Source organism: Suillus fuscotomentosus (genome assembly GCF_016647785.1).
Source record: "Suillus fuscotomentosus strain FC203 chromosome Unknown F5891scaffold_73, whole genome shotgun sequence".
In the NCBI taxonomy this organism is placed as follows: Eukaryota; Fungi; Basidiomycota; class Agaricomycetes; order Boletales; family Suillaceae; genus Suillus; species Suillus fuscotomentosus.
In genome coordinates this window covers 68,520-93,832 of record NW_024539585.1, presented here as the reverse complement: position 1 = coordinate 93,832, position 25,313 = coordinate 68,520, and the positions used below count along the sequence as shown (strand labels likewise).

Genomic DNA, 25,313 nt, shown 5'->3' with positions numbered 1-25,313 from the left:
GATCTCCTGATATGGCAGTATGAAGCTTGTGTTGCCCTATGAGACGCCAAATTCCGACCACCCAAATATGGGTCAACCGTACCGACTTCCGAGTACCGGGACCCGGGAGTCGACAAATGAATATCTGATGACCAGCACACTTCCAATCAGGTAGTATTTCATTGAGCAATGGATAATAATACATATTTGACAGCAGCCAAAATTATCCATGGCTCCCTTATCTGATCCTCTCTATCTCCACCTCCTATAACACCAAAGTCCAGGACATCCAGCATTCAGCGTCTGATTTCCCAAGATTAACATCCAGCATGAACAGTTCTTCCCCTTCCCCTCCTGATAGCATAAACATCTGGCGCACTTGGGCCCTGACTGTGACTTATGAAGCAGGGGAATATACTGAACAGAAATTCAAGGCAGAGAAGACTGGAGGAGGCCCAGTCATACCTTCCCCCAACCTAGACACTGATCTGGTGATGGCGTGCGAATCGCTTGGCTGATGTACTCATAAAGGCATCTAAAAATCCCAGTGGGTCTTCCTGCAGATTCGGAAAATTCTATTTATCATTCAAATTCCTGCATGACAGTTCAGATGCAGATGGATATTGCAAGATATAGCAAATTGATCTCCCCGAAGGACACCGGGCATAATGAACATAGAGAGGCGAGGTTGCTTGAGAGGTGTCCTCCTGGCCATGAAGGCAAAAGGTTGGTCGATGAACCTGCAATAATTCTTGATGCATCTGGTGCCATCATTGCATGGTATCTCCCAGACGCCCTGACAGACACCACCCAGGTGTGTAATATACATTGTTACTCGAATGGATATCGAATATTAATGGAACCTACAGAAGGAAATCAGGGAGGCCACCTATTTGCTCTCTCCAAGCCTCGAAAAAAGTGTAAGGGCTGATGGCAATTGGCGAACTAATCAAAGGTTGTTCAACCGGGGCTCGGAAGATGTTGGAGCAACTCCCGGATGCATCAATCTATCTCCGGCATGGTTTCAACAGGGACACAAGGTAGGATCTGATGAGATGGTGATTCCGGCAGTCATACTTACCAATCCCAAAGAATGTGTCCGATCCGGAGGTATCTGCATCATTGAAGGGACCTTCCTGCGAGAATATCCTCAAAGCCATTGCAAGGCCAGCAGCCATTCGCATCCGTGGCACTCAGAGTCATGCATCCTGAGCAGTACTGGGCAGGGTTGAGAACCTTGTCAAACCTTGGAAATATAGCAGTAAGCAAGGATCTGCCACAGATGCCGGAGGCCCTGCAGTACTGGGCATCCGTATTTAACACCCTCTCCATCATTTCCAATCGGGAAACCCCCCATCATCGAGACCACATGTCCATTGCTGAATGCTTCGACATTCTCACCACCATGTGGGGGACTATTCTAATGCTCGGATGACAATGCCAAACCTTCAGCTGGAGTTCAAGTACAATTCCGGCTGTATGATTGCAGTTTTCCGGAAAGATTGTGAGACATGGAGTGTATGATGTGGAAGGGGATCGGATTGCTTGGGCATGGTATATGAGGGATGCTGTTCATATTTATGCTGGTGTTCCATCATGTGGATGGGCTAGTGTGGATGGTCCATACAGCGTGTGAAAGATCAAACAAAGAGCAAGCATTGTGACCTATATACATTCCAACAAATGAATACCATGTACCAATTGTGATCTGGACCTCAATACTCAATTTTGAGCATTTCCCAAGTGATATGTGGGACTAAATAATTTGGATGCAAGCCTCGGTATTCGATAATTGGAACTCGGGACTTGACATATGGGAGTCCTGAGTGCCGGGGTACTTAGTCCCGACACCTGGACCTCAGCACATGATATTTGAGACTGGGGGAAGATGTATAAATACGCTCGAATTAACATTTGTTATTGCCATACACATTTAACAAAACCCTGAACCCCGACATTGTGGACTCCGGACTCGACACTGTTCTGAATACCGAGTTCCGGACGCCCAGGTCCCGAGTCCCGAATTTCGGAGGTCGGGGTTCGGAGACCCGGAGCTCGGCAACTGTGTTGGGTGTCAGGGTATCCAGACCATTGGAGATAGCATGTGTCAGTATTTTGTGTTTCATGGTTTATGTTGGGTGAATATGGAATCGGGGATCAGGGACTCGGTATTCAGAACAGTGTCAAGTCCCAGGTCACGAGCTCCGAGTCCCGAGTGCCGAACCCCGAGTCCCGAGTCCCGAATTTCGGAGGTCGGGGTTTGGCAACCCGGAGCTCAGGCAACTGTGTTGGGTGTCAGGGTACTCAGAGCATTGGAGATAGCATTTGTCAGTATTTTAAGTTTCATGGTTTATGTTTCGTGATTATGGAATCAAGTGTCAGGGACTCGGTATTCAGAACAGTGTTGAGTCCCAGGTCATGAGCTCTGAGTCCTGAGTCCCGAAACCCACACCCAGCAGTTGCCGAGCTCCTGGGTTGCCAAACCCCGACCTCCGAAATTCGGGACTCGGGACTCAGGGTTCGGCACTCGGGACTCGGAGCTCGTGACCTGGGACTTGACACTGTTCTGAATACCGAGTCCCTGATCCCCGATTCCATATTCACCCAACATAAACCATGAAACGCAAAATACTGACACATGCTATCTCCAATGGTCTGGATACCCTGACACCCAACACAGTTGCCGAGCTCCGGGTCTCCGAGCCCCGACCTCTGAAATTCAGGACTCGGGACCTGGGCGTCCGGGACTCGAATGTGAGATTTTTGAATGCATAGAATATGTTACATCTTGTATACAATGAAGAGTGAATGGGACTACACTCCTTTGCCTTTCCTCAATTTCTCTAACATGTCAGTGTACATCTTCACCTCTCCCATCTTAGCTTCGATGCCCTGATCTTGCTCCTCCAGCAATGCTTCCATGTGTTCTTTGATGAATCTCAGTCCCATGAGTGGTGGAGTCGAAGTGTTTTTCAACTTCTCTGGAAGTACCAAAGCATCATCCTCAACATTAAGCTGAAACAGATAAGTCATCAATCAAGGTAATTCAGCTGACATCTTACCGCCCAATACTGGTAGTGAGAGACTGCAGGAAGCCATTATTTCATCCCACTGCCATGGTTGATCAGGGATTGTGGTGTTTCCCATCCACCATGGACATGTATATGCTGAACACAATCCGGGACGGATGTCCTGCAATTGGCTCATCATGAAATGAAAGGAGGTGGAATGAAAAGACTGTCGTCCGGAACCGTGTTCCAGGTCAGCATGGGATACAACTTAAGGATATAAGCGACAGGGACCTGGAAGAACCGACACGATATTCTGTGAAGCGGAGTACTGCAGGAGTGGTGTGACAAATGTCTGCTCAAATTCTTAGCATTGACCAACAAAGTCATCAGGGCAGTGGTAACATACATTCATCTCCCATTGCAGCCCGGCTTTAAAATACTTGATCCGGTCAGCAGATAGACCATTGTTGGCAGCTTCCATCCAATATTGAGAGATGATTGCACGGACGCGCGATCCAGCCATTGCCAATGTGCAGGAAATAGTTGCAAGGCTCAGCTTCAGAGGTCGGTAATGGCTTCCGGGATTCAGAGTGCCAGAAGTGGATGCATGAGATGCAGACATGGCTAATACAGGACTATGGCGCTGGCAATACAAGTGAAAGATGATCAAGATGTGAAGATAAGAATCACTGATGGATGGATACAAAATTCAAACTCCGACATGGGCTGACCCAGACAATTCCGGGCGTCAATTATGTATGTGGAAAAAGGGACTTCATGAGAAAACAATGTTCATTCATCTCCAGCCTCTATCAACACGTTTTGTAGGTCTTAAAAGCTGCCTGCGCATCCTGTGCCAGCAATGAATACATGTGGGATTGCCTTCCGGCGTAGCATCCGTGACCCGGAAGTCGTTTCTCCAATGATTCCTGCATGTGCTCGCCCCATATGGTTGTTTTCCACAAAAAGAACTTACATGTCCAATCCATCTCCAATGTGACCAATAGCATTTCTTCCCTCCATCGATCCTGTAGTGCCTTTGCCCTCAGCCAATGGACTCAGTAAACTTGGCATGGGTCCAGTCAGGTAACCGCGGGATATGACATGCAAGTGGGAACTCACATTCTTCATTCCACGATTGATCAGGACCCCTGAGGTCGACTTCAACAGACCAAAACCAAGCCAAAGATTCATTTCGTTGACCTCGGGCATTTGGGTCGCCCACTGCAGTGCTGATTTTGAGTTGCTCGCAAAGCAGGGGTTTGTATTTCTGAAGCTGGTCTTGCCCCGGCTCAAGTTTCATCATTTGCTTCCTTGTCTTTGTATATATGCTGGCATGGAGGGAGACTGCCTGCTGCACCGACGTCACCTGGGACAAAGCTCGAGTTTTCAGGGCCTGGGAATTGGCCTGCCTAACGGTTGTTCGGAACAGGATGGCCTTGTTGCAAAGGTAAATGCGGAGATTGTGAAGGGCATCATTGGCCTGCCCTTCACGAAGCAACATCTCCAGGGGAATCAGATCCTCTGCCATGCATTGTCTGCATCTATCAACCCCCAGGTTTGATGGCAATGGGATTACAGTTAGATCGGGAGAGTTTGTCCATGTGTGAGATGTCTCTGTGAAATCCGCCGGGTCATCATCGAGATCATCTAGAATGTCTACAGTCCAAGTCTTCAGGTTCATCATCTGCATCAAATCCCTCCCCGAGATGTGTTAGAGCAGACCGAGCAAATCCATCTATCTGGCCTTGGAGCCGATCTCTTTGACGGGCGATGTCTAATCTCTGTGTCTCGGTGGATCTTCTTCCGATCCTTCGGACCTTGATGAGCAATGCAATCTGAGCCTCTTCAATTGCTAACCCTGTTGATATCCATGTCGCCACAGATCTGCGAGAGGGTGCTGCATTGCGGGCATTACCCTCCTCTAACAATCTAAGCTCGATCTCCTTTTTGCTAGGTGCTGAGTGCAATATTAATTCAGACCTCGACGGAGACAATGGAACTCAACGTACCCTTTTTGATATTGATCTCATATTCATCCATGGCTGAAGGATCATTCAATCTGCTTGACTGAGCTATCCTCTCCCTGGCTAACCATTCTGTCTTCAAATGTAAGGGTGCTGCTTCATCGAGTCTGTCGAATGCCTTTCCACTTTCTAAGATACCATTCCTAGCCAGTTTGTATTTCCGGCATAGAGTCCTTTTCATGCGAATCATCTTGCAGAAATTGGAGTCATTCATCTGATAATCAAGGCATTCCTTTCGGTGGGGAGATGACATTCCCCGAGCAGCAGGGGAGATCAAATTGAGCCGTTGAAGGTACAACTATTCAGATGGTGAGTCTGAACAATGTGTTGGGTCTTGCAGAACCTAGCTGCTATTCGACCCTAAAGGGTTTCTGAACCAGGCTCAAGGCTCAGAGAAGAGGAAATATAATAGAAAACTGCTGATCTCTCAGACTCATACTGGTAACTGGTGAAAAGATTGATTGATTATGTAAGCTACAAAAGTGCCAACATAAGGTAAGGTAAAAACAGTCTCTACAAGCCCAACCAGAAATGAATCCCTACACCGTGCCCATAGCATCTCCATGATCTCTCCATCGATCCGACCAATGCCTTCAATAAAGTTAGAAGCATATCAGACATAGCAGCTGTCCTGATGGCCATGAACGTGCCATAACCCAATTCCGGGAATGATGGTTAGTTGTGGTGCCATTTCTAGAAATCGACTTTGATCCAAGAAAGTGTTTGTTGTATTGACAATTAATATCATAGAAGGTGACAGCCCTGGTGATGCCTTCCATGTTGTGCCGGGAAGCCTCGCAAAGGGCATAGTCCATGTTCATTTGTCTGCAAGTGACCCATGGTTAACTTGTGAATGGGGAATGGTGTATGTGGCTTGCCTTTCGCCTTTCTGAAAATCCACCATGGAGTGAGGGACAAAGCAACTGTGTCTGGCACAGGCAACTCCCCCGATACTGGTGGACTCCAGCTTGTGCCGAGCAGCATTAGCTTGATTTACTGCCCAGTGATTGTTGCAGCTTGATTTTTCCACTGTGTCAGCAGCCTCTGCCAGATGCATTTTATACCTGTCCTTTCCTACCATGAATCCAAGCCCATCGGACAGCCAAACTTCATCGAATGGCTTAATGGGATGCAGATGTTCGGCTTTGAAATTTCCGTCCATCACAAATGACTGGGTGTATTTCCAGCTTGGATCCCTAGTATTATTATGGAGGCCACATAGGTTGAGAATAGGACTCACTCATCAAGAGATTCATCCTCTGACAACAGCACATTAATCCCAGGCTGAGGACATGCCGGGCAAAATAATGCAAGTTCTCCTGTGCTCGGGTTATCAGAACGATGGCCAAAGCCATGCCATTTCATTGTCTTCAACTGCCTCCACTGTCGAGCAACCCTCATGAGCTCTCTGTATCGGTCCTTGCAATGTGCTTTGTCAATATGATGTCCAGTAGATCATGAGGGTAAGGCATTACCGGAACAAGGTGTGGAAACATGCTGGAGGTCATTCGCCGGAGCTTGCTGTAATAGTTCATCGCCAAGGTGCCGCATTCAAGGCTGTCCAGTAGAAAATCATTGAGCACTCTGAAGGTGAACACAGTCTTTGGCCTGTTAAAAGATGCAGGGAAAAATCTGTGTCGAAACATTTGAATGTCCGGACTCATGGCATTCGGACATTCACAGCATCGAACCTCCAGGTGATGAACTCCGGACTTGTCCACAATGACCATGGTGTTTTCCTTTGGCTGGAACTCGGGTCTGGACACAAATGGCAGATCTTCAGGCTCGAGCAGGTCTTCGGGTTCATCTTCTTCAAACAAATTCCACCGATCGGTGACCGCTGGACATTGTTTGCCATCATGGCCAAGGTATATAATGAGTCCCACATGAGCTAGACAACTCCGCTCAAAGAATCACCCATTCCATTGACTGATCCAGTGGAAAGGATTGCTACGATGTTGACTCCTGCAACAGCCTGTGCAATAAAGTGGCTCGCCAAGACAATCTTGACATTTGTACACCCCATCCTGTTGGCAGATGATGCATCTCCTGTCTTCGGGTGGAGCTTCTCGATCGAGGAGGTGATGTAGATGTGATTCCTGCCTTGGCAGCCATTGCCTGAGGTAGTCATTTTGACTCTGTATTTTGAATGCTTAGCCATAGTTTGAATGACACTCCAACATTGTACATGAACTTGCCATGGTTTTTGGGAGTTGCAAAGGCTCAAATGAGCCTTGGTCCTGCTCGTAAGTATTGTCAGGAAAGTCTTCCCAAGGAGGTGGTGCCTTAACAGGCTGAATTGTTGGTGATTCCGGGGGAGAGTTAGGCATGGACCTGTAGGCATGTTGCCTCGTGCTTGCAAGTGGGACCTTGACCCAAGTCTTCCTACCTTTGCTGCCCCTTGCTTCCACCCTGTGAGATTTTTGCACTGGGGTGCATCTACCTATCTTCATCTTGTTTATTAATGTTGCAAGCAAGGCATCAGCTCAGGTGTAATGAATTGTTATTGCAATATGATGCGGTGCAGTCCTGTTGGCTTATTACAAATTCATTTCCATTAATGGCTCAGGGTCCAATATGGGCCGATTAACCTATCATTAGGCTTTGCTCAAAGTTCAACTTCACACAATTCATTAATACTTTCACCTTGAAAATCCTTAGCCATTTCTGCATTCTGATTCACTATGACAAGAACAGGTCATTCCACCAACACGACTTCCGGAAGACACAGGATGCGTCAACCACAGTCTCAGAAGCTCACGGACAAGGAGATTTTGGAGTTGAAGAACTACCTTCCTGAGTGGACTGCTGCCAAAAGGAGTGAGAAGCGAGCAATTTTCACTGCCATAGCAAGGGCGGCCAGGTTGTTTGCTCCGAAGTTGGACCAAAAACAATGGAAAAAGAGGAAGCAGGTGAGGCTTCTTTGTTGTGTTGAAAAACTAAATTTTTAACGTCACATTCTTTCATCAACTCTTAGGTGTACAAGACTTGGTTGTTCAATAACAAGAAAAAGAAGGAAAGGAAGGACATGATCAAGTATGGGAGGAAATGGACGCCCAGGATGGTGGTCTACCAGCAAAAACGCGAAGAGGTGCTGAAGAGGATTGAGGACGAGTCCGGGGTAAAGCCAGGAGATCCTGGTATGTTCAAACATTATCAGGCGGCGGTGAAGAGAGTCATGGCTGAATTGGATGATGACGAGTTGGAGAAGGCTAAAGAAACAGCCGAAGAGTGGTCCAACAACTGTCCGCCTCCGGAGATACAAGCACAAGTCGCTCGTAAGAAGGGTCCGGCATATATGGAGCACTTTTCGAACGAGATGTGGAGGCAATGTGGGATGAGAGTGTTTGTGATGTCGGCTTGGAAGAATGAAAAGGGCGAGGTGCTGTTCGGGATGTGAGTACATTTATCCATCGACGGAGATTTTTCATCTCAAAATATTCATGCAGGCATGATGATAATGAGGCCTTAGGAGATGGGGACAGCTTCATGAAGATGAAGGACTGGGAGGACATTGAGCCAGTGTGGCAGGAGTACGCGCAGGAACAGTTCGGTGAGTGTGTGAACCATGTATACCAGATTGAACATATTGAGCATCACAATGATAGGCGCCGGGGCACGGTGAAGGTACAACAATTCAGATGGTGAGTCTGAACAATGTGTTGGGTCTTGCAGAACCTAGCTGCTATTCGACCCTAAAGGGTTTCTGGACTAGGCTTAAGGCTCAGAGGAGAGGAAATATCATAAAAACTACTGAGGACTCTGACTCATACTGGTAACTGGTGAAAAGATTGCTTGCCTATGTAAGCTACAAAAGTGCCAACATAAGGTAAGGTAAAAACAGTCTCTACAAGCCCAGCCAGAAATGAATCCCTACAACGGGATGGAGGACGTCAGGTCAAGGGAGGTCGAAAACGAATTCGAAAACCAGCCTTCGAACTCGAAATGGACGGGGAGGGTATGCCACTCCTTCCGGACATCACCGACACCAAACTTGAGGAGAAGAAGGCCATAGTAAGGGCCTTTCTTACATCGCACTATCGTGAGTTTGTCGTCGCATCACCTGACAAATTGTTCAATGCATGGACAAAGGGATATGCTCCAGGAAGGACAAGGCGGTTGTGCCATGGAGTGCCATTGTGCAAAGTCAGGATGACTTCGTGGCCCGGACGTATCTTCCGGCGGATGTTGACTTGAAGGAACCTTCGAAGCTGCAAATTTGGGACACCACTACCTTGCTCCAGTTTTGGCTCGCTCGGCAAGAAACAGGCGAAGGGCCCACATTTCTGTTCAAAGCATGGAAGAACAAAGATGGGGACATGGTACCATCTGTCATATCTGGCAACTCGCCCTCTCCTCAGACTCGTATAGTGAGAAGGCAACAGAGGGTTACCATCCGAAGGCCTTGGGAGTCATCGACAGAAGCCAAGAGTGATAAGGAGAGTGCCACTCATCATACGGAGCATAATGTGGATGATGACCTGGCTGACGGGAGACCTCCGCTGAAGAAGCCCAGGATGGGAGGTCCTATACCCAGAGGGCCAGCAGTCCCACGTTCAATTCCAAAGCCTTGCCCGGCCAAGCCGGCCAAAAAAGGTGCATTACTGACATCACGATTGGGAGACCTCCTCGCTGGGTTAACTGACAACGCGACGGGCGAGGTTAGAGATGATGTCGAAATGGAAGAGAGTATCACACCGCCGGCACAGAAAAGGAGGAGGGGCACTCGAGTCACTGTTGAACCATCCACGAGGACGACCCGGAGTAAGTTGCAAATGCCAGTAGACAGTACACCTAGAGTAACCAGAGCACAGGGACGCACTTAATGTACAGTGGCTCAAAAAAGTGTCCCAATGTTTGTAGCTTTTCATGTAATTGCTATATCATGTGTCAAGCTGTGGGAATATGACTAAGCCATAGGGAGGTGTCGGAAAGGTCTGCTTCTCAGAGTCAATTCGGTTCCCTATACCGTGGGAAAATAACGACATTATGTGAAGATATGATCATTTTAATTTGATGACTCATTGGGACACTTTTTTGACTTTGAGTTTAACTAATGTAATCTCTATAATTCTAGTACTTTGTGTGACCTCCTTCTGCCCCAATCACTTCTGCCACTCTTCTAGACATATTCTCTATCAATTTTGGGTATTCCTCTTTGGTATTTTCATCATACTCTGTTGTAACACTGTCTCATAGTTGGAATAGCCCCTATGGTGAATCTTGATATGCTACAAGCAATTTCTTGAGTGATTCTCAGGGGTATTCAATATGGTTGATGTCTTGCATCTATGCTGAACATGATAGAATAGTAATATCATGGTCTGCAAGCTATTGGTGGCTGATTTAGAGGTATACTTAGGGTCATTGTCTTATCACAAAATAGTATTCTCTTCATTAACTCATAACTCCTGCATGCTTCTTAGCAGACACTCCTGTCAAATGAGTGTTTACTACTCTATATTCATCCTCCCCTTTACTTCATAGAAAATTCCTACTCCATTTTATCTCATATAGTTCTATACCATCGAGTTTTCGTCTTGAAACTTAAGTGTTTATTCAACTTTTCTTTATCTTAATGGTTGTGCTATCAATTTTAATACAAATTCCTTGCCATATGATCTCATCCTATTGATTTTAACCTTATCTAACTAGATAAACCTCTTTCAGCTATTAGCAGTCCAATATTTGTACTTGAAAGTAGCATCTTGTCTTTTCTGTTTATAGGTTGGAGACAGAAGAATCTGTTTCTCTTGATTATAGCTTTAAAGTGGGCTGTCTTAAGAGTCTGTCTGACTATTTGAGTAGAGATAGTCATAGAGATGATGGAAATAATCAATTTAGTCACCTTTTTAGCATCAGTGGCCTTTCCGATTAGAATATAGTGATTAAGAGATCTTAAGTCTTATAGAGCAACCTTCTATATTGGCTACCAAATAACTTAAAGACCATGATATTACTATTCTATCATGTTCAGCATAGATGCAAGACATCAACCATATTGAATACCCCTGAGAATCACTCAAGAAATTGCTTGTAGCATATCAAGATTCACCATAGGGGCTATTCCAACTATGAGACAGTGTTACAACAGAGTATGATGAAAATACCAAAGAGGAATACCCAAAATTGATAGAGAATATGTCTAGAAGAGTGGCAGAAGTGATTGGGGCAGAAGGAGGTCACACAAAGTACTAGAATTATAGAGATTACATTAGTTAAACTCAAAGTCAAAAAAGTGTCCCAATGAGTCATCAAATTAAAATGATCATATCTTCACATAATGTCGTTATTTTCCCACGGTATAGGGAACCGAATTGACTCTGAGAAGCAGACCTTTCCGACACCTCCCTATGGCTTAGTCATATTCCCACAGCTTGACACATGATATAGCAATTACATGAAAAGCTACAAACATTGGGACACTTTTTTGAGCCACTGTACATATATCTTCCTGCCCTCATGTGTAATGTCATAAGTGCTATTATGTATATGTCAAAGTACTAACAATCAAATTGTAATTGCCAAATGCCAAATCTCAAGTACCAAGGCCCGAGTACCGAACCCTGAATACCGAAGCCCGAACGCCAGTCACCGAGTACCAAGGCCCGAGTACCAAACACCGAGTACCGAGCCCCGAGGCCCGAGTTCTGAGCCCCGAGTACCAAGCACCGACTGCCGAGCCCCAACTACCGAGCCCCAAGTACCGAGCCCCAAGTACCGAGCACAGAAAACCTGGCAGCGAGTACTGGGTAGGTAGAGTATACAAGTACCAAGGACTACCTACTGAGTAGTACTGCAATGTGTCTACTATCAGACATTGATCAATATTTACATGTTACTTGAGTCCTCAAAGGCCTCAATGAGGGTATCCAATACCTTCAGCATTTCGGAGGTTGACTCCCTTACCCTTTGCATCCTCCGGAGGTCCGCATCTGCTTTCCGCAGTTTGTCGCATGTTTCAGCCCATGCCATCCTGAATGGTCTGTCAGCCTCAAGAATTTGGGCTACTGTAGGGGCAGGAAGATTTCCATGACGCTGTTCGTAATCTCCCAGGTGATCTACAATTGATTGAACTTGCAGGATATTAGCAGAGATAAATAATCAACTGTTGTATACTTACTTTCAGCTTGATCATAAGATCCGATTGGCATGAACTCCTGAACCATGGCACGCAGGGCTTCATTGTTGAGTTCCGGCTCGGGCGATTGACGTTCGGGAGTTTCTGACATAGCTTAGGAGATAGCATGAGTAAAGCACATGAAATGATATGAATATACCTACAAGGTATGGGTGCACCTGGTACACCCGGAGTGGCCGGATCGGGCTCCGGAGTTGATTCATTCACTGGGGAAATGCCATGAAAGGTGACCATGGGATTGAAAGAGTAATCTCACCAGCCATAGGAAAATCGGGTATAACCAGAGCATCATCAGACGAAATCAAGGTATCCTCTGGACCAAGATACAAGTCCGGGTCATCGTACAGGGCCAGTCCATCTGCCAGAGCCGGAGATGATGGATCTGGAGATATGTGATGAATTTGCACATGTAAAATATGTACATTTGAATTGGAAAACATACTGGGAATTACATTCAACACATCCAAACCACCAGACGATCCAGAATCAGAGTCTAACTCATCATCCGGCCCAAGGTATATATCATCTAATGGATCTGAACCATGTCAGATCAATTGACTGAAATCAGAAAAAACAAAACATACCAAGGGACATCCGGGACTGGGAGGACTCATCCACATCCATTGAAGTAAATTCAGTGACCGGAGGGTCATGAAATCTGACCCCAGGTTGAGAGCTCATGATATCTGATGAGCTGATGCACTGATGAACTGATTGATAACTGATAACGTCGAAGTTCAACACATGGCCGGCGATTGCCGAAAGTTGAACGATGACCAAACAAACACAAACAATCAACGAATTTTCAACATCGTCCTTCAATTGTATTGTTTCTTTGAAACTTCATTCTATTGATAACAGATTTCACCCTGCTTTCAACATTCTCACATCTGTCAACTCCATCCAAATGTCTACTCAAGTTCAATCTTCATTGGCCAACCTCAAGGCATCCACTGCTCAACTTGTGGGCATCATTGCCAGTGCCCGGCACATCCCGGCCGGCTCTGTGGACGTCCACCTTGTTCTAACAAAGCAGGTTACCACTCTTTTGGTATGTTGAACTTATTAAATTAGTGTAACATTAATGTTTGTAATGTCCGGGTAGGCTGACATCATCCGGGCCCATGAGAAAGGGGAGTACATCCCTGGAATTGTGGCGTCCTGCTCTAAGGAGCTGATGAGGGTGCGTTCCATGACTCCCCGGGCATTGCCCAACTGGCACAGCATTGGCCACGATGACCCCCGGGTGGCTAGACACGCCTGGCGCAAGCAAGTCCATGCCTGGGAGGCGTTGGGTGACAATTCCTGTGATCTCCCTGTTGTCCCTAACATTTCCACTGGCCCACTCACTGTCAACCTTCCGTCTCCACCTGTCCCTTCACCTGCACTTGTCCCTTCCCCCACCCCCGTCATTCCCTCACCTCCGGTCGTCACCGGACCTTCCGGCAAGACGACCCCCGAGGTCCGGGACAAAGGAAAAGGTAAGGCCACCTCCGTCGACCTGTCGCCGGAAGTTGGGGGGAGCAACAAGAGGAAGTCTCCAATGATTTCGGGACACTCCTCCCAACCTCCAAAGTCGGCGCTGAAGGCTCGCAAGCATGTCAACTCAACTCAACTCCCCAAGTCGAAGCCGTTTGTGGAGTCGGAAGATGATGAGGACCCAATTGTTCAGGTATGTGTTCTGGCTGATTTCTGACATGCTCTCAATTTGTTGCAGCCGATTTCGCGTGGAGTGCCGGAGGTCGTCCTTCCCCAGCGCACCATTGTGGTAAGGAAGCCCCAGTCGCCTCGGTCACCCGGTTCCCCCAAGAAGCAATCATTTGGGCCTGCTTCGGTAAGTTTGCATTTTTCATTTGGACTTTAAATATATGCTCATGTGTCCACAGCTGACTGCCTGTAGTCGTCCAGAGGTTACAGTGAGTCGTTTGGACATGTCTGGACCTCCCATGTATAATTCCCACTCATTCCCATTACATTAGAAATCTCCCATCAGTCGTCCGGAGGTTCCGGTCAGTCGTCTGGAGGCTCGGGTAAGTCCTAGAAGTTTTCCAGAAACTCATGTGTATTAACAATCTGTCAGGCAACCTCCGGCAGGTGTCCGGAAGTTGAGGAGGAGTCCTCCGATGATACTTCCAGTGCTTCGGATGGTGACCCGCCGGCCACTACCACATTTGATATCACCATTCCCGGCCCAGTGAGTACTCAAATAAATTCCCCTTAGTCCATCTACTAACGGATACTACAGAACAACCCCTGCCATTATTGTGTCAAGGAAAATTGGCCCTGTGCGACTCAATTGGACAAGAGGTCCAGCCTCCCCTGCTTGTCTTGCATCCGCTGCTCCACCAAGAAGATCAAATGCAACCCTGCATCTCTGGGATCCCCGCCAAAACGGACCCGAGGGAAGTCTACCACCAGCCGGACGCGTTCCAAGACACCTGCCCCTGCTCCATCCAATGCTCCATCTCCCTCCCAGTCAAGGGCCCGAACTCGTAGTCAATCTCGTGGCCCTTCCCGAACTCCGGCCATCCCTGCTGCAACCACACCCCAGGTGCAGTCACGTGGTCGCAGCAAGACCATCACTACCAAGAAGACACCTGCACCTGCACCTGCACCTGCACCTGCACCTGTTCCTGCACCTGTCCCTGCACCTGTCCCTGCACCTGCGCCAGCTGGTAAGTCACCCATACTTTTGATGACTGGCTGACCAAATTTTTTACTTAGCAGTCAGGTCTTCCAGCGTCGCAGTGCCTCGTGCAGCACTCAATGTTCCCATGCCGGATCTCCATTCCATGGCAATCGCGATTCAGGATGGTGCAGCTCGCATCGCTATTCTTAAGGCTCGGGTGCAGGAGCAGGACGCTAAGATTGATACCCTGCAATGCCTCCATGAGAGCCTCCGGCGCACAGTGGTCAACCGGCACCCTTCATTTTCACTTCCGGACACACCGGCCGATGGAATAATGTTACTTGGTCAAGGAGGTCCCCCCCGTCCATGTCACCCCTCCCCTCCGCACTTTCCAACCTCATTGATTTGGACTTTTCAGTCATGCAACCTACACCCTTGACGCCTGAGCATGAATCTGCTGTGGTAGGTCCCATGGTTGAGCCCACCCAAGTTCAGCCTGAGGGTCCACAATCCTCCAGCGAAATTGATCTCCCTGATGAACCAGGCAACCTCCTGCCAGAATCCCCGGCGATATTGTGGTCCCTAATGAACCAGGTAACCTCCTGCCAGAATATGATTGTTCTGATGAGGAGATGGATGTTGAGGGAAAGGTTGATCTTCCTGGTGAGGAGGTTGACATGGCTACATAATTGCTCAGTGATAGATGTACATAAATGTTTTTCCATGCATGTTACCTATGCCACAATTGAATCATTCAATGATCACTCCCAATATCCAGAACTCGAAACTGCAGATTGAGGTAGATATCACCCGAAACCCGAACACCCGAATGTCAAATTATCAGTGCCGAACCCCGAGTCCCGGTGCTGGGTACCGAGTCCCAACACCCGGAACTCAGGATTTGACATTTTAGACGAACGACATCTTCCAGACATGTTTAAATCAACCTATGTATATCTGTAAACATTTTACTAACCCCCAAACCCCAAACCGAGATGTACCAACCCTGAACCCCGAAACCCGAGAGTGCCGGGTCTCAGGTATCGGGTGTCTGGAACTCAGAACTTGGGAGAATTTGGGGAGATCAATACAATTTAATTTACAATCAAGTTGATTGACAACACATTGACTTACCCATGTTTGCAATATATTTTTGTTTAGACATACTGAGTTCCGAGTTCTGGACACCCGATACCCGAGACCTGAGACTGCCGGGTCTCGGGTTTCGGGTGTCCGGAACTCGGAACTGGGGAAAATTTGGGGAGATCAATACAATTTGATTCACAATCAAGTTGATTGACAACACATTGAATTAACTATGTTTGCAATATATTTTTGTTTAGACATACCGAGTTCTGAGTTCCGGACACCCGAGACCCGGCAGTCTTGGGTCTCGGGTATCGGGTGTCCAGAACTCAGAACTCGGTATGTCTAAACAAAAATATATTGCAAACATAGTTAATTCAATGTGTTGTCAATCAACTTGATTGTGAATCAAATTGTATTGATCTCCCCAAATTTTCCCCAGTTCCGAGTTCCGGACACCCGAAACCCGAGACCCGGCAGTCTCGGGTCTCGGGTATCAGGTGTCTGGAACTCGGAACTCGGTATGTCTAAACAAAAATATATTGCAAACATGGGTAAGTCAATGTGTTGTCAATCAACTTGATTGTAAATTAAATTGTATTGATCTCCCCAAATTCTCCCAAGTTCCGAGTTCCAGACACCCGATACCCGAGACCCGGCACTCTCGGGGTTCGGGGGTTGGTACATCTCGGTTTGGGGTTTGGCACTGAAAATTTGACATATATATTTTTGTGAGTGTTGTGCTTCTGGTGTCCATGCTTAGAAATAGGATTTGTTGCACACCAGGGTTCAGGTGTGGGGTTTTTCCACTTCAGTCCTGGATTATTGGTCAATGCCACACATGATAGATTCATGTTTTTGTGCTTAGGGGTTTAGATTTGGTGGTTGATGGTAGGTATATGCACTGATAGTGTACATGTATCCTATGTGTTTGATTCGCTGGTGGCTACATCAGCTGTATGTCTTGATGGAACATATCTAGGCTCACCCATATATGTAATACACCCCCGTCGGCCCGCCCATCTATGTATTATCCCCCACGTCGGCCGACCCGTCTATGTAATACATCCTATGTTGGCCCACCCGTCTATATAATACATCCTACATCGGCCCACCCGTCTATATAATTATACCCCACCTCAGCCCACCTGTCTATGTAATAAATATTTTATAGCACCCTCGGCCCACCGGTCTATTTGATATCCCTTTCGTCGGCCCACCCGTATATGTAATACATTCCACGTCGGCCCACCTGTATATGTAATACACCCTACGTCAGCCCACCCGTCTATGTAATATTCCCCTACCTCGGCCCACCCATATATGTAATACACCCACATCGGCCCACCCATCTATATAACAATATTTGCCTTACATCTCTCTTCAGCCCAGCTGTCTATAATATCCTACTCTACATATTACCCAGATGGGCCCACCCATCTCCATGAATGATCATATTCCCCCGGCCCATCCGTCAACATTAAGGATATACATATCATTGGCATACATGGGCCCACCCGTCTCCATCGGAAATAATATGTGTCCCGGCCCATCCGTCATCATCGAGAATATACACAACATGGGCCCATGATCAGCTGGCCCGTCTCATACGGGATATTATGGAGGTCGGGTGGCCCATATAATACGGAATTTGTCACTGAAGGGGCTCGCGCAACTGGATTAAAAACTATGCCTTCATCGCACGACCGCTTACCAATCTCACTCACAACATTGTACCTTTCGTTTGGGATGATAACACACAAACTGCCATGGACACCCTCAAGCACGCTGTCATTAACTCTCCTGCCATTTGACCAATCGATTATCATAGCCCCAATCCTGTTATTCTTGCCGTCGACTCGTCCCATATTGCCTGTGGATGGATCTTGCTTCAGATTGACAATGAAAATCATTGTCGACCCTCTCATTTCGGCTCAATCACTTGGAACGATCGAGAATTGCGCTATTCTCAGGCAAAAATCGAACTTTATGGCTTACTCCGCGCACTCAAGGCTACTAAAGTCTGGACCATAGGAATAAAGAATTTCATTGTCGAAGTCAATGCCAAATATATTAAAGGCATGCTCAATAATCCTGATATTCAACCTAACGCAGCTGTCAACCGTTGGATCACGGGAATCTTACTATTCGACTTCTCGCTCAAACACGTTCCAGGACCCAAGCATACTGGCCCAGACGGCCTATCACGTCGTCGTCGTGCACTGGAAGATGAAGATTTTGATGAAGAAGACTCAGAAGAGGTGGAAGAGGAGATAGATGAAGTACTCAGCTATGGGATATGGACAGTGTTGGACTCACGCAACGGAGGACTTGGAATGATGACAGCAGGCCAGGTTTTCGTTTCTGCCAAAGCCGACCTCAGTACTGACCTAGAATTCCCGTGCAACGAAGACTCCAAAATGCAGGATGATGACCTTTGTGCCATCCAGCTTTATCTCGAGACGCTCGTGCTGCCTTCGGGCACACAGCTCTCAAATCGCTCTCGTTTTCTCAAACAAGCAGCAAAAATTTTTGTTCATAACAAACGACTTTGGCATCGTGATCCTGCAGGTCGTCATCAACTCGTCATTTTCCCAAACGATCATGCACGAATTCTCCAGCAAACTCACAACAATCTTGGACACAAAGGATTTTATTCAACTTGACGAACCATAGCAGACCGTTTTTGGTGGTCATCCCTCGATCATGATCTCTCTTGGTACCTCAAGACGTGTCATCAATGTCAGCTTCGATCTATCGAAAAAGTTGTCCTACCACCAACAGTCGCTATTCCCGCGCCTCTCTTTCGAAAAGCCTATACCGACTCTATGCACATGCCGACTTCGCATGGATTTTCCTATATCGTTCAAGCTCGTTGCTCACTCACAGCATGGCCAGAGTGGCGCATGTTACGAAAGGAAACTGGTCGCACGTTGGGAAGTTTTATTTTCGAAGACTTGTTATGTCGTTGGGGAGGAATAGAGGAAATCATTACTGATAATGGCATGCCGTTCGTGGCTGCGCTTGACTGGCTCGCAACAAAATACCATATCCATCATATCTGCATCTCAGCTTACAACTCAAAGGCCAATGGAATAGTTGAACGCTCGCATTGAACGATTTGCGATTCACTCGTCAAAGCATGTGAAGGTGATATCACGCAATGGCCAATTCTCGCGCCCCATGTCTTCTGGGCAGACCATGTTACAACTCGAAAATCCACCGGTCATTCACCATTTTACATGGCACACGGTGTTGAACCACTCCTCCCACTCGATATCACAGAGGCCACATTCCTTATCCCAGATATCACCAAAATCATTCCTACACACAAGTTACTTGCTGTCCGCGCACGACAACTTGCCAAACGAGACGAAGACCTTGCAGACATTCACAAACATGTCCTCGCAAGTTGTTATGCGTCAGTGAGAGATTTTGAGCGCCGTTTTTCGAACACAATCAAGGACCGAAGTTTCAGGCCAGGCGAGCTCGTATTGGTTTTAAACAAAAAGATTGAGCCTTCATCAAACGCGAAGTGCAAACCACGTTATTTCGGTCCTATGGTTGTCATCTCGCGCAACACAAATGGTGCCTATTATCTTGCTGAAATTGATGGAGCCGTTTCGAAGCTCAAATTTGCCGCATTTAGACTCATTCCGTACCATGCATGCTCACCAACGACGCTCGAGGTCACGCAGCTTATCAAAATGGACGGAGATTCAGTCGCAGGAGGAATGGAGTCATCAGGTGTTTAATTCGTTGAAGGATCAACCGAGGACGGTTGATATCTGTAGTTGGGGGGAGATGTAAGGATGACCAATCGTTTGTCGCCAGAAATAGCCGAATCAATGCTCATTGCTACCACCACCTCACATCACCGGTGCTCACCACCACCAAGTCCTTGTCAGCCGTTATAGCACTAAAGCTCTCGTTCGTGTCTCTCTGTTTGTCCCCGTCGCTCTGCTCACAACCGAGCCATCTAAAAACTGTCAAAACCTATGCATGCTCTCGTTATCCTGTCAAGCCATACCCATTCAAACCTCCGCTCGCTCATTTTTGTACTCTTTCGTGTTATATCTACCCTACCTTCTCGGACGTGACAATTCTCTCTTCGGACTCCGTTTTTCGCATTTAATTTCGGCCTAGCCATCAATAAGGACCCTTACTATTCTAACAGTATAAGTAGCCCATGTACAGTCCATACTGAGAGGCAATCAGATCTAGTCACGCAGTCTCACTCTCACACTCCTTGATATATCTATAACTCTCGTCTAAACGTCTCAAAATCATCACATTCCCTTTATCTAAAATGTTCACTAATAACTATCTAACTCTTTAGCGCTCGTACATCCTCCAGCGGTCTCCCCACCCCTTCACACTCGCAAGTCCAACCCCGACTTACATCTGCCAGTGCAAAGGTGAGGTTCCTCTCCACCGATACACAGTGTTTCCCTGGCCAGTACACCCTATAACCCTTGCTTTCAGCATCTACCCCCACAAAGATTGCCTCCTCCGCCTTTGGCTCCAACTTCCCAGTATCCAGCACGTGGACGAAGACTTTCGCCCCAAACTCATGGGCCCGTGACAAGTCCAGCTTGGACTTCTGTACGAGCTCGTATGGCGTTGTGCTGGGGGTGGACTTTGACGGTAAGCAGTTTTTTAACCAAGTCACATAGTTGACCGCCTCTGCCCACAGGTACTTAGGGAGATCTCTCCCTATCAGCATGGCCCTAGCGTGCTCAACGAGGGTCCAGTTCAGGTGTTTGGCCACGCCATTCTGCTGAGGTGAGTCATGGACGGTTAACTGACGTTCAATACCCTGCTGACGGAGGTACAGGTCGAACTTGGCGCTGAGATATTCTCCCCCTCTGTCCAAATGGACCTTGTGCAGCCAAACTCCCGGCATCTGACGCGCCAACCAGGCTTCATAGGCCTTAAACGCTGTAAGTGCCTTGCTCTTCAATTTGAGGAACTGAACTTTGGTCTGCCGGCTGTAGTCGTCCGTGAACGTGACGTAGTACAGGCACCCGGCGATGCTTGCTGTTTGGGCAGGGCCCCATAGATCAGTGTGCACGAGCTCACCGTAGGTAAGTGCATGGCTTGTGCTTTCCTCTGGGAAAGGCTTCCTCGTTGACTTAGCTTGCACACAGGCTTCGCAAAATTCGGCTTTCGATGCCTCATCCAGTTCCAGGCCGGTGACTAGGCCCTTCCGGATCGCATCAGCGGCTGCAGTCTGGGACATGTGGCCCAGTACTTTGTGGGCACTGCTGACGGTAAGCTTCCCTTTTGCGACATTGGCATGATGCTGATGTTGTTGTCCTCCTGCAACACTATACAGGCCTTCAACCTGGGGGATCTCCGCAATGACTTTCCGGTCTGGCCCTTTCGACAGGAGCTTGCACATCCTGCCCTCAAACAGCATGGCTAGGCCAGCCGCTGCGATACGATTCGTGGAAATTAGCGTAAAGGCCATTTTTGGTGTGTAGAGTGCGTTTTTCAATGTGACCTTTGTGCGTTTCTCACTGAGCGGTAGCTCCAGGTGCACATCTCCACGGCCAATCACACTCAAGCTCAAACCGTCGGCTGTGCGAACGTCTTGGGGAGGGATGCTCATGAACTTCGTGAACTTCGCCCTATCAGGGCAAAAGTGAGAGGTCGTGCCTGAATCTATGATTGCGCCTTGTTTCTCGACAGGTACATTCAGCTCGCCTGCCACGCTCGCCAAGTCTGACGTAACAAAGGTGTACTGGTCGTCATGGGGTTCTGGCTGTGTGGCCGAGTTAGCAGCCTGCTTGGGCGCTTTCTCAGCCTTCCTTTTCTGCTGGTTAGAGCCTTGCCCTTCCTTACCACCCCCCGGACGCCAGCAGTCCGTTTTATAGTGGCCCTTCCTGTCGCAATTGAAACAGGTGACCTCCGGATTCATTTTGGGGGTGCCGGCTGACGCTCTGCCCTTCCCCTTAGCTTCTCTAGCAGATAGGGCGGAGCCAGAAGCTCCCTTTTTGGTGGGACAACATTCGGTGAGTAGGCGATGCTCGTACTCTTCAGTGATGATGCTGATTAACTCATAGGAGGTGAGGGGACTTTTAGTTATCCTAGCTGCTGTGCTGATGGACAATAGGAGGGGCCAGTACGACTCCGGGAGCGAGCCTAGAATAATGGTGTGGAAGTTGTTGTTGACGATAGCCACACCCATTCCTGCCAGCGACTCGCGGAGCCTTATGAGCTCTGCAAAGTGGGCCTTGATATCGCCTCCTTCATCACAGCGTGTCTCTTGCAACCGACACCGTAAGTCTATTTGCACGAGTTCAGTCTTACCCTCGTGAATCTGACAAATTTTGTTCCAGATCTCGGATGCCTCCCCAAGCTTCTGGATGCGCAGTAGCAGCTGATCGGTGATCGTGCTGAATATCGGCTGCATTACAAGTGAGTTTTTCTGGTGGTACTCATCAATTTTCTTATCAAGCTCGTCTATTTCAGTCTGCGTCTGCGTCGAACCGTCAGGCTTCTTTACAGCCTTGGTGTTCAGATCAATGACGAAGGAAATAGGTTCGCAGATGCATCCATCGGTATATCACATCAAACCTCGGGCTCCAATAGCTGTTAGCATTTGTTCTTTGTAAGTAATCCAATTCAAGCCGTCTTCTGTGAGCTTCAGGATATTGAACAGGCTGGAGTTTGTACCAGGGAGCGTAGATTCCATGATGTGTGGAGATAATAGACGAGCGGGAGCTTCAGGACACGCTAGACAAAGGTACGAGTCTCAGTGTTCGTTATACGAATCTCCATTAACAAATGTTTGTACCTAGACAAAGGTACAACTACTTGTACGTTAGTATTTGTACTCAAATGTTACAGGAACTTTTACTCACGTCTCAGTGTTCATTATACGAATCTGAGATGTTTCGACAATGGCAGCATCCTCTTATACGGTGAGTCTGCCAGCAAGAGTTTTGATGAAAAATATATACTTAAAGAGTGAAAAGATTGCCGACGTTGACACATCGTCGATGTTCTCCGTTTGGTGGTGCTTGCACCTCGAGCTGCTTCATCCTTCGGCCATACTCCCATTCTCCCCTTCAGCTCTTCCTTTCTCGGTCTTTCCATCTTCGGCTTCATCGGCTCTCAACATGATGGAGGCAGGGCTCATAACCTAAAGGTGTTTATGATGAGCAAGAGGGTCACGAGGAGTCTAGAACGACAAAGACAAGATCTCAGTTGTCTCGAATGAAAACTCCAATTAAACGGTGCATCTACCCAGAACGACAAAGACAAGCTATAGCTAATGTTAGACGCGTTGCAAACTCTAGGGACTTTTTGGCACATACATCTCAGTTGTCTCAAACGAAAACTGAGATGCACTTGTGGTACTGCTGCTAATCTTATAGTAAGTTGGTCAGGTACTGGAATATATGAATGAGAGACTGAAAAATAAACTAGGACACGAGCCGACGTCATACGTCGCTCGTCTTCATCTGTTTTGGCGCGCGCTCGAACCATTCTCCCCTTATCACTCGGATCCTTCGGACTCTCTCGACTCTGATCTCCCCCTGGCCTCGGATCTCTCGGTCTCATACTCCAACAACTTGTGTCCCTGGCACAACCAGAGATGGACCCGGTTGCATTTCTGCCTGGCATCCTTGAGATGCTTGTGTCCCTGACACAGCCTGAGGTTGACCTGCTTGCGTTGAACTTCCAGCCTCATTGCCATTCGCACATTGAGCAGCACATCAGGAAAACCCTCCCAGGGCAAAATTACATAAATTTGCTAAATTTTACATAACATTGTGAATTCACATAATTACATTAAGAATGATAATGTTAGATAATGTCAGATGGATTATTTGAACAAGAACAAATTATTAGCGAGAATTATCTGAATTTTGAAAAAGTATGTCTATCTACAATCTATCTATCTATGTATCACTAGCCACTGTGTCACCACCGCACAGTAACCTTGAGAGTTTATCAAGTCCGCTATTTCACGCAGGAGCAGTCAGGAACAGTGTAAGTAAACCATTCAAATGATATGCAGGAAAAGCTGAGACCAGAACGTTGAAATTTCGTTGAAGTTCGTCATTTGCACATATTTGTTTCGTTCATGTGACTGTTTGGTTGATATTGAAATCGAACCATTTACTTGTATTTGTTTGACTCACATGACTTTGGTTTGAAAACCTTTGAATTTTTGAACTTCCGACATTGATCCCTCATTATGATTCCTCAACGTTGTCAGCCTCAACCATCAAGCTGATAGGTACGTCTTAGATATATAAAAAAGTTTTGTTTAACAGTTCATAGTCATCCTTTCATGCTTGTCGTTGCCCACTGTTCACAGACTGAGTGTGCCGATTCTGCTTTGAGGTCGAGCCATGCTGATCGAAGCTGTCAGGGCCTGTCGTTCATGCTCACTGTTTGCAATTCGTGAGTCTGTCTATCCTCATTCGAGCAACAGCCACACTGATCCAAGGTGTTGCCCACCGTTCGCAGGCAGTGAGTGTGCCGATCCTCATTCAAGCAACAGCCACACTAATCCAAGGTGTTGCCCCTTCGCAGGATGTAGGTTTGTTGATCCTCGTTCGAGCAAGGGTCACGCTGATCCAAATTGTTGCCCACCGTTCACAGGAAGTGAGTGTGTCGGTCCTCATTCAAGCAAGGGCTACTGATCCAAGTCGTTCCCACCGTTCGCAGGATGTAAGTCTGTTGATCCTCATTCAATACCCAGGATATTCTAATTGACCTTAAACCAGGCTGAACTCCTCATATTGTTGATATCTAACCAGCTCTTTCATAGCTCAAGGGCCATTGGTGTGAAATTCACGTCACACTTTGTCGAAATCTCCAAGAACAAGTCAAAGTGTCCCGAAATTCTGTTGGCTTGCAGTAAGTTGAAATGGAATGGCGCTACTGGGGATCACATCGAGCTGAACGCCTTCGAACTGCTTGACCTTGAGGGTATGGAGGAAGACTAGTGATGGGAATCTGCTCTTTTGGTGTACCTATGCGATTCAAAGATTGTCGAGACTCCGAGTCGTGGTGTTGATTGATACATATCTCTATTCCAGTCATTACTAGCTATTACATACCCTTTTCTAATCAAAAACTAATTTGTTCATGTAATGCTGTCTGATGGTGGGGAAATTGGTGAACACTGTTTGCCGAAATTTGAATGGATGGTCTCTCAAATGCTCGACAAATTAGTCAAATAACTAATAATTAGAAACATTTCTGTCAAAGTTTCTTGGGGTAACATAATCTATGCGATCCTTGAAATCAGTCGCTTTTTGAGTAATTTGTCAATAATTGTCGATAATCACTGATATTTAGCCCAGGAGGGTTTTGCTGATGCAGTTGCTGCTGCTGCCGCTTCTGCATGGGCTAATTCTGCTGCGCTGGGAGGGGAAACATAAATTCTCTGCAAATGTATTAATTTCCATGATATC

General features: G+C 47.1%; 3 protein-coding genes across 3 annotated transcripts; 1 reads left to right on the top strand and 2 right to left on the bottom strand.

The window, feature by feature from the left end:
* Positions 1-2,793: 2,793 nt before the first annotated feature.
* Positions 2,794-3,612, bottom strand: F5891DRAFT_1194742 (uncharacterized protein; the record flags this gene model as incomplete). Its single annotated transcript, XM_041367998.1, has 2 exons — positions 2,794-2,994; positions 3,397-3,612. 2 exons carry the CDS (start codon positions 3,610-3,612, stop codon positions 2,794-2,796), a joined length of 417 nt encoding a protein of 138 aa, XP_041220503.1.
* Positions 3,613-3,802: 190 nt separating this feature from the next.
* F5891DRAFT_960752 (uncharacterized protein) lies at positions 3,803-4,873 on the bottom strand (the record flags this gene model as incomplete). The annotated part of the gene is given in 3 exon segments (XM_041375766.1): positions 3,803-4,047; positions 4,113-4,640; positions 4,654-4,873. Coding segments are annotated over 3 exon segments (993 nt in total), but the record flags the coding sequence as incomplete, so codon positions are not given.
* A 19,369-nt stretch (positions 4,874-24,242) lies between these two features.
* On the top strand, positions 24,243-25,280 carry F5891DRAFT_1194734 (uncharacterized protein; the record flags this gene model as incomplete). Its single annotated transcript, XM_041367997.1, has 5 exons — positions 24,243-24,294; positions 24,365-24,429; positions 24,496-24,564; positions 24,621-24,825; positions 25,198-25,280. The coding sequence occupies 5 exons, from the start codon at positions 24,243-24,245 to the stop codon at positions 25,278-25,280; spliced, it is 474 nt and encodes a 157-aa protein (XP_041220501.1).
* Positions 25,281-25,313: the final 33 nt, after the last annotated feature.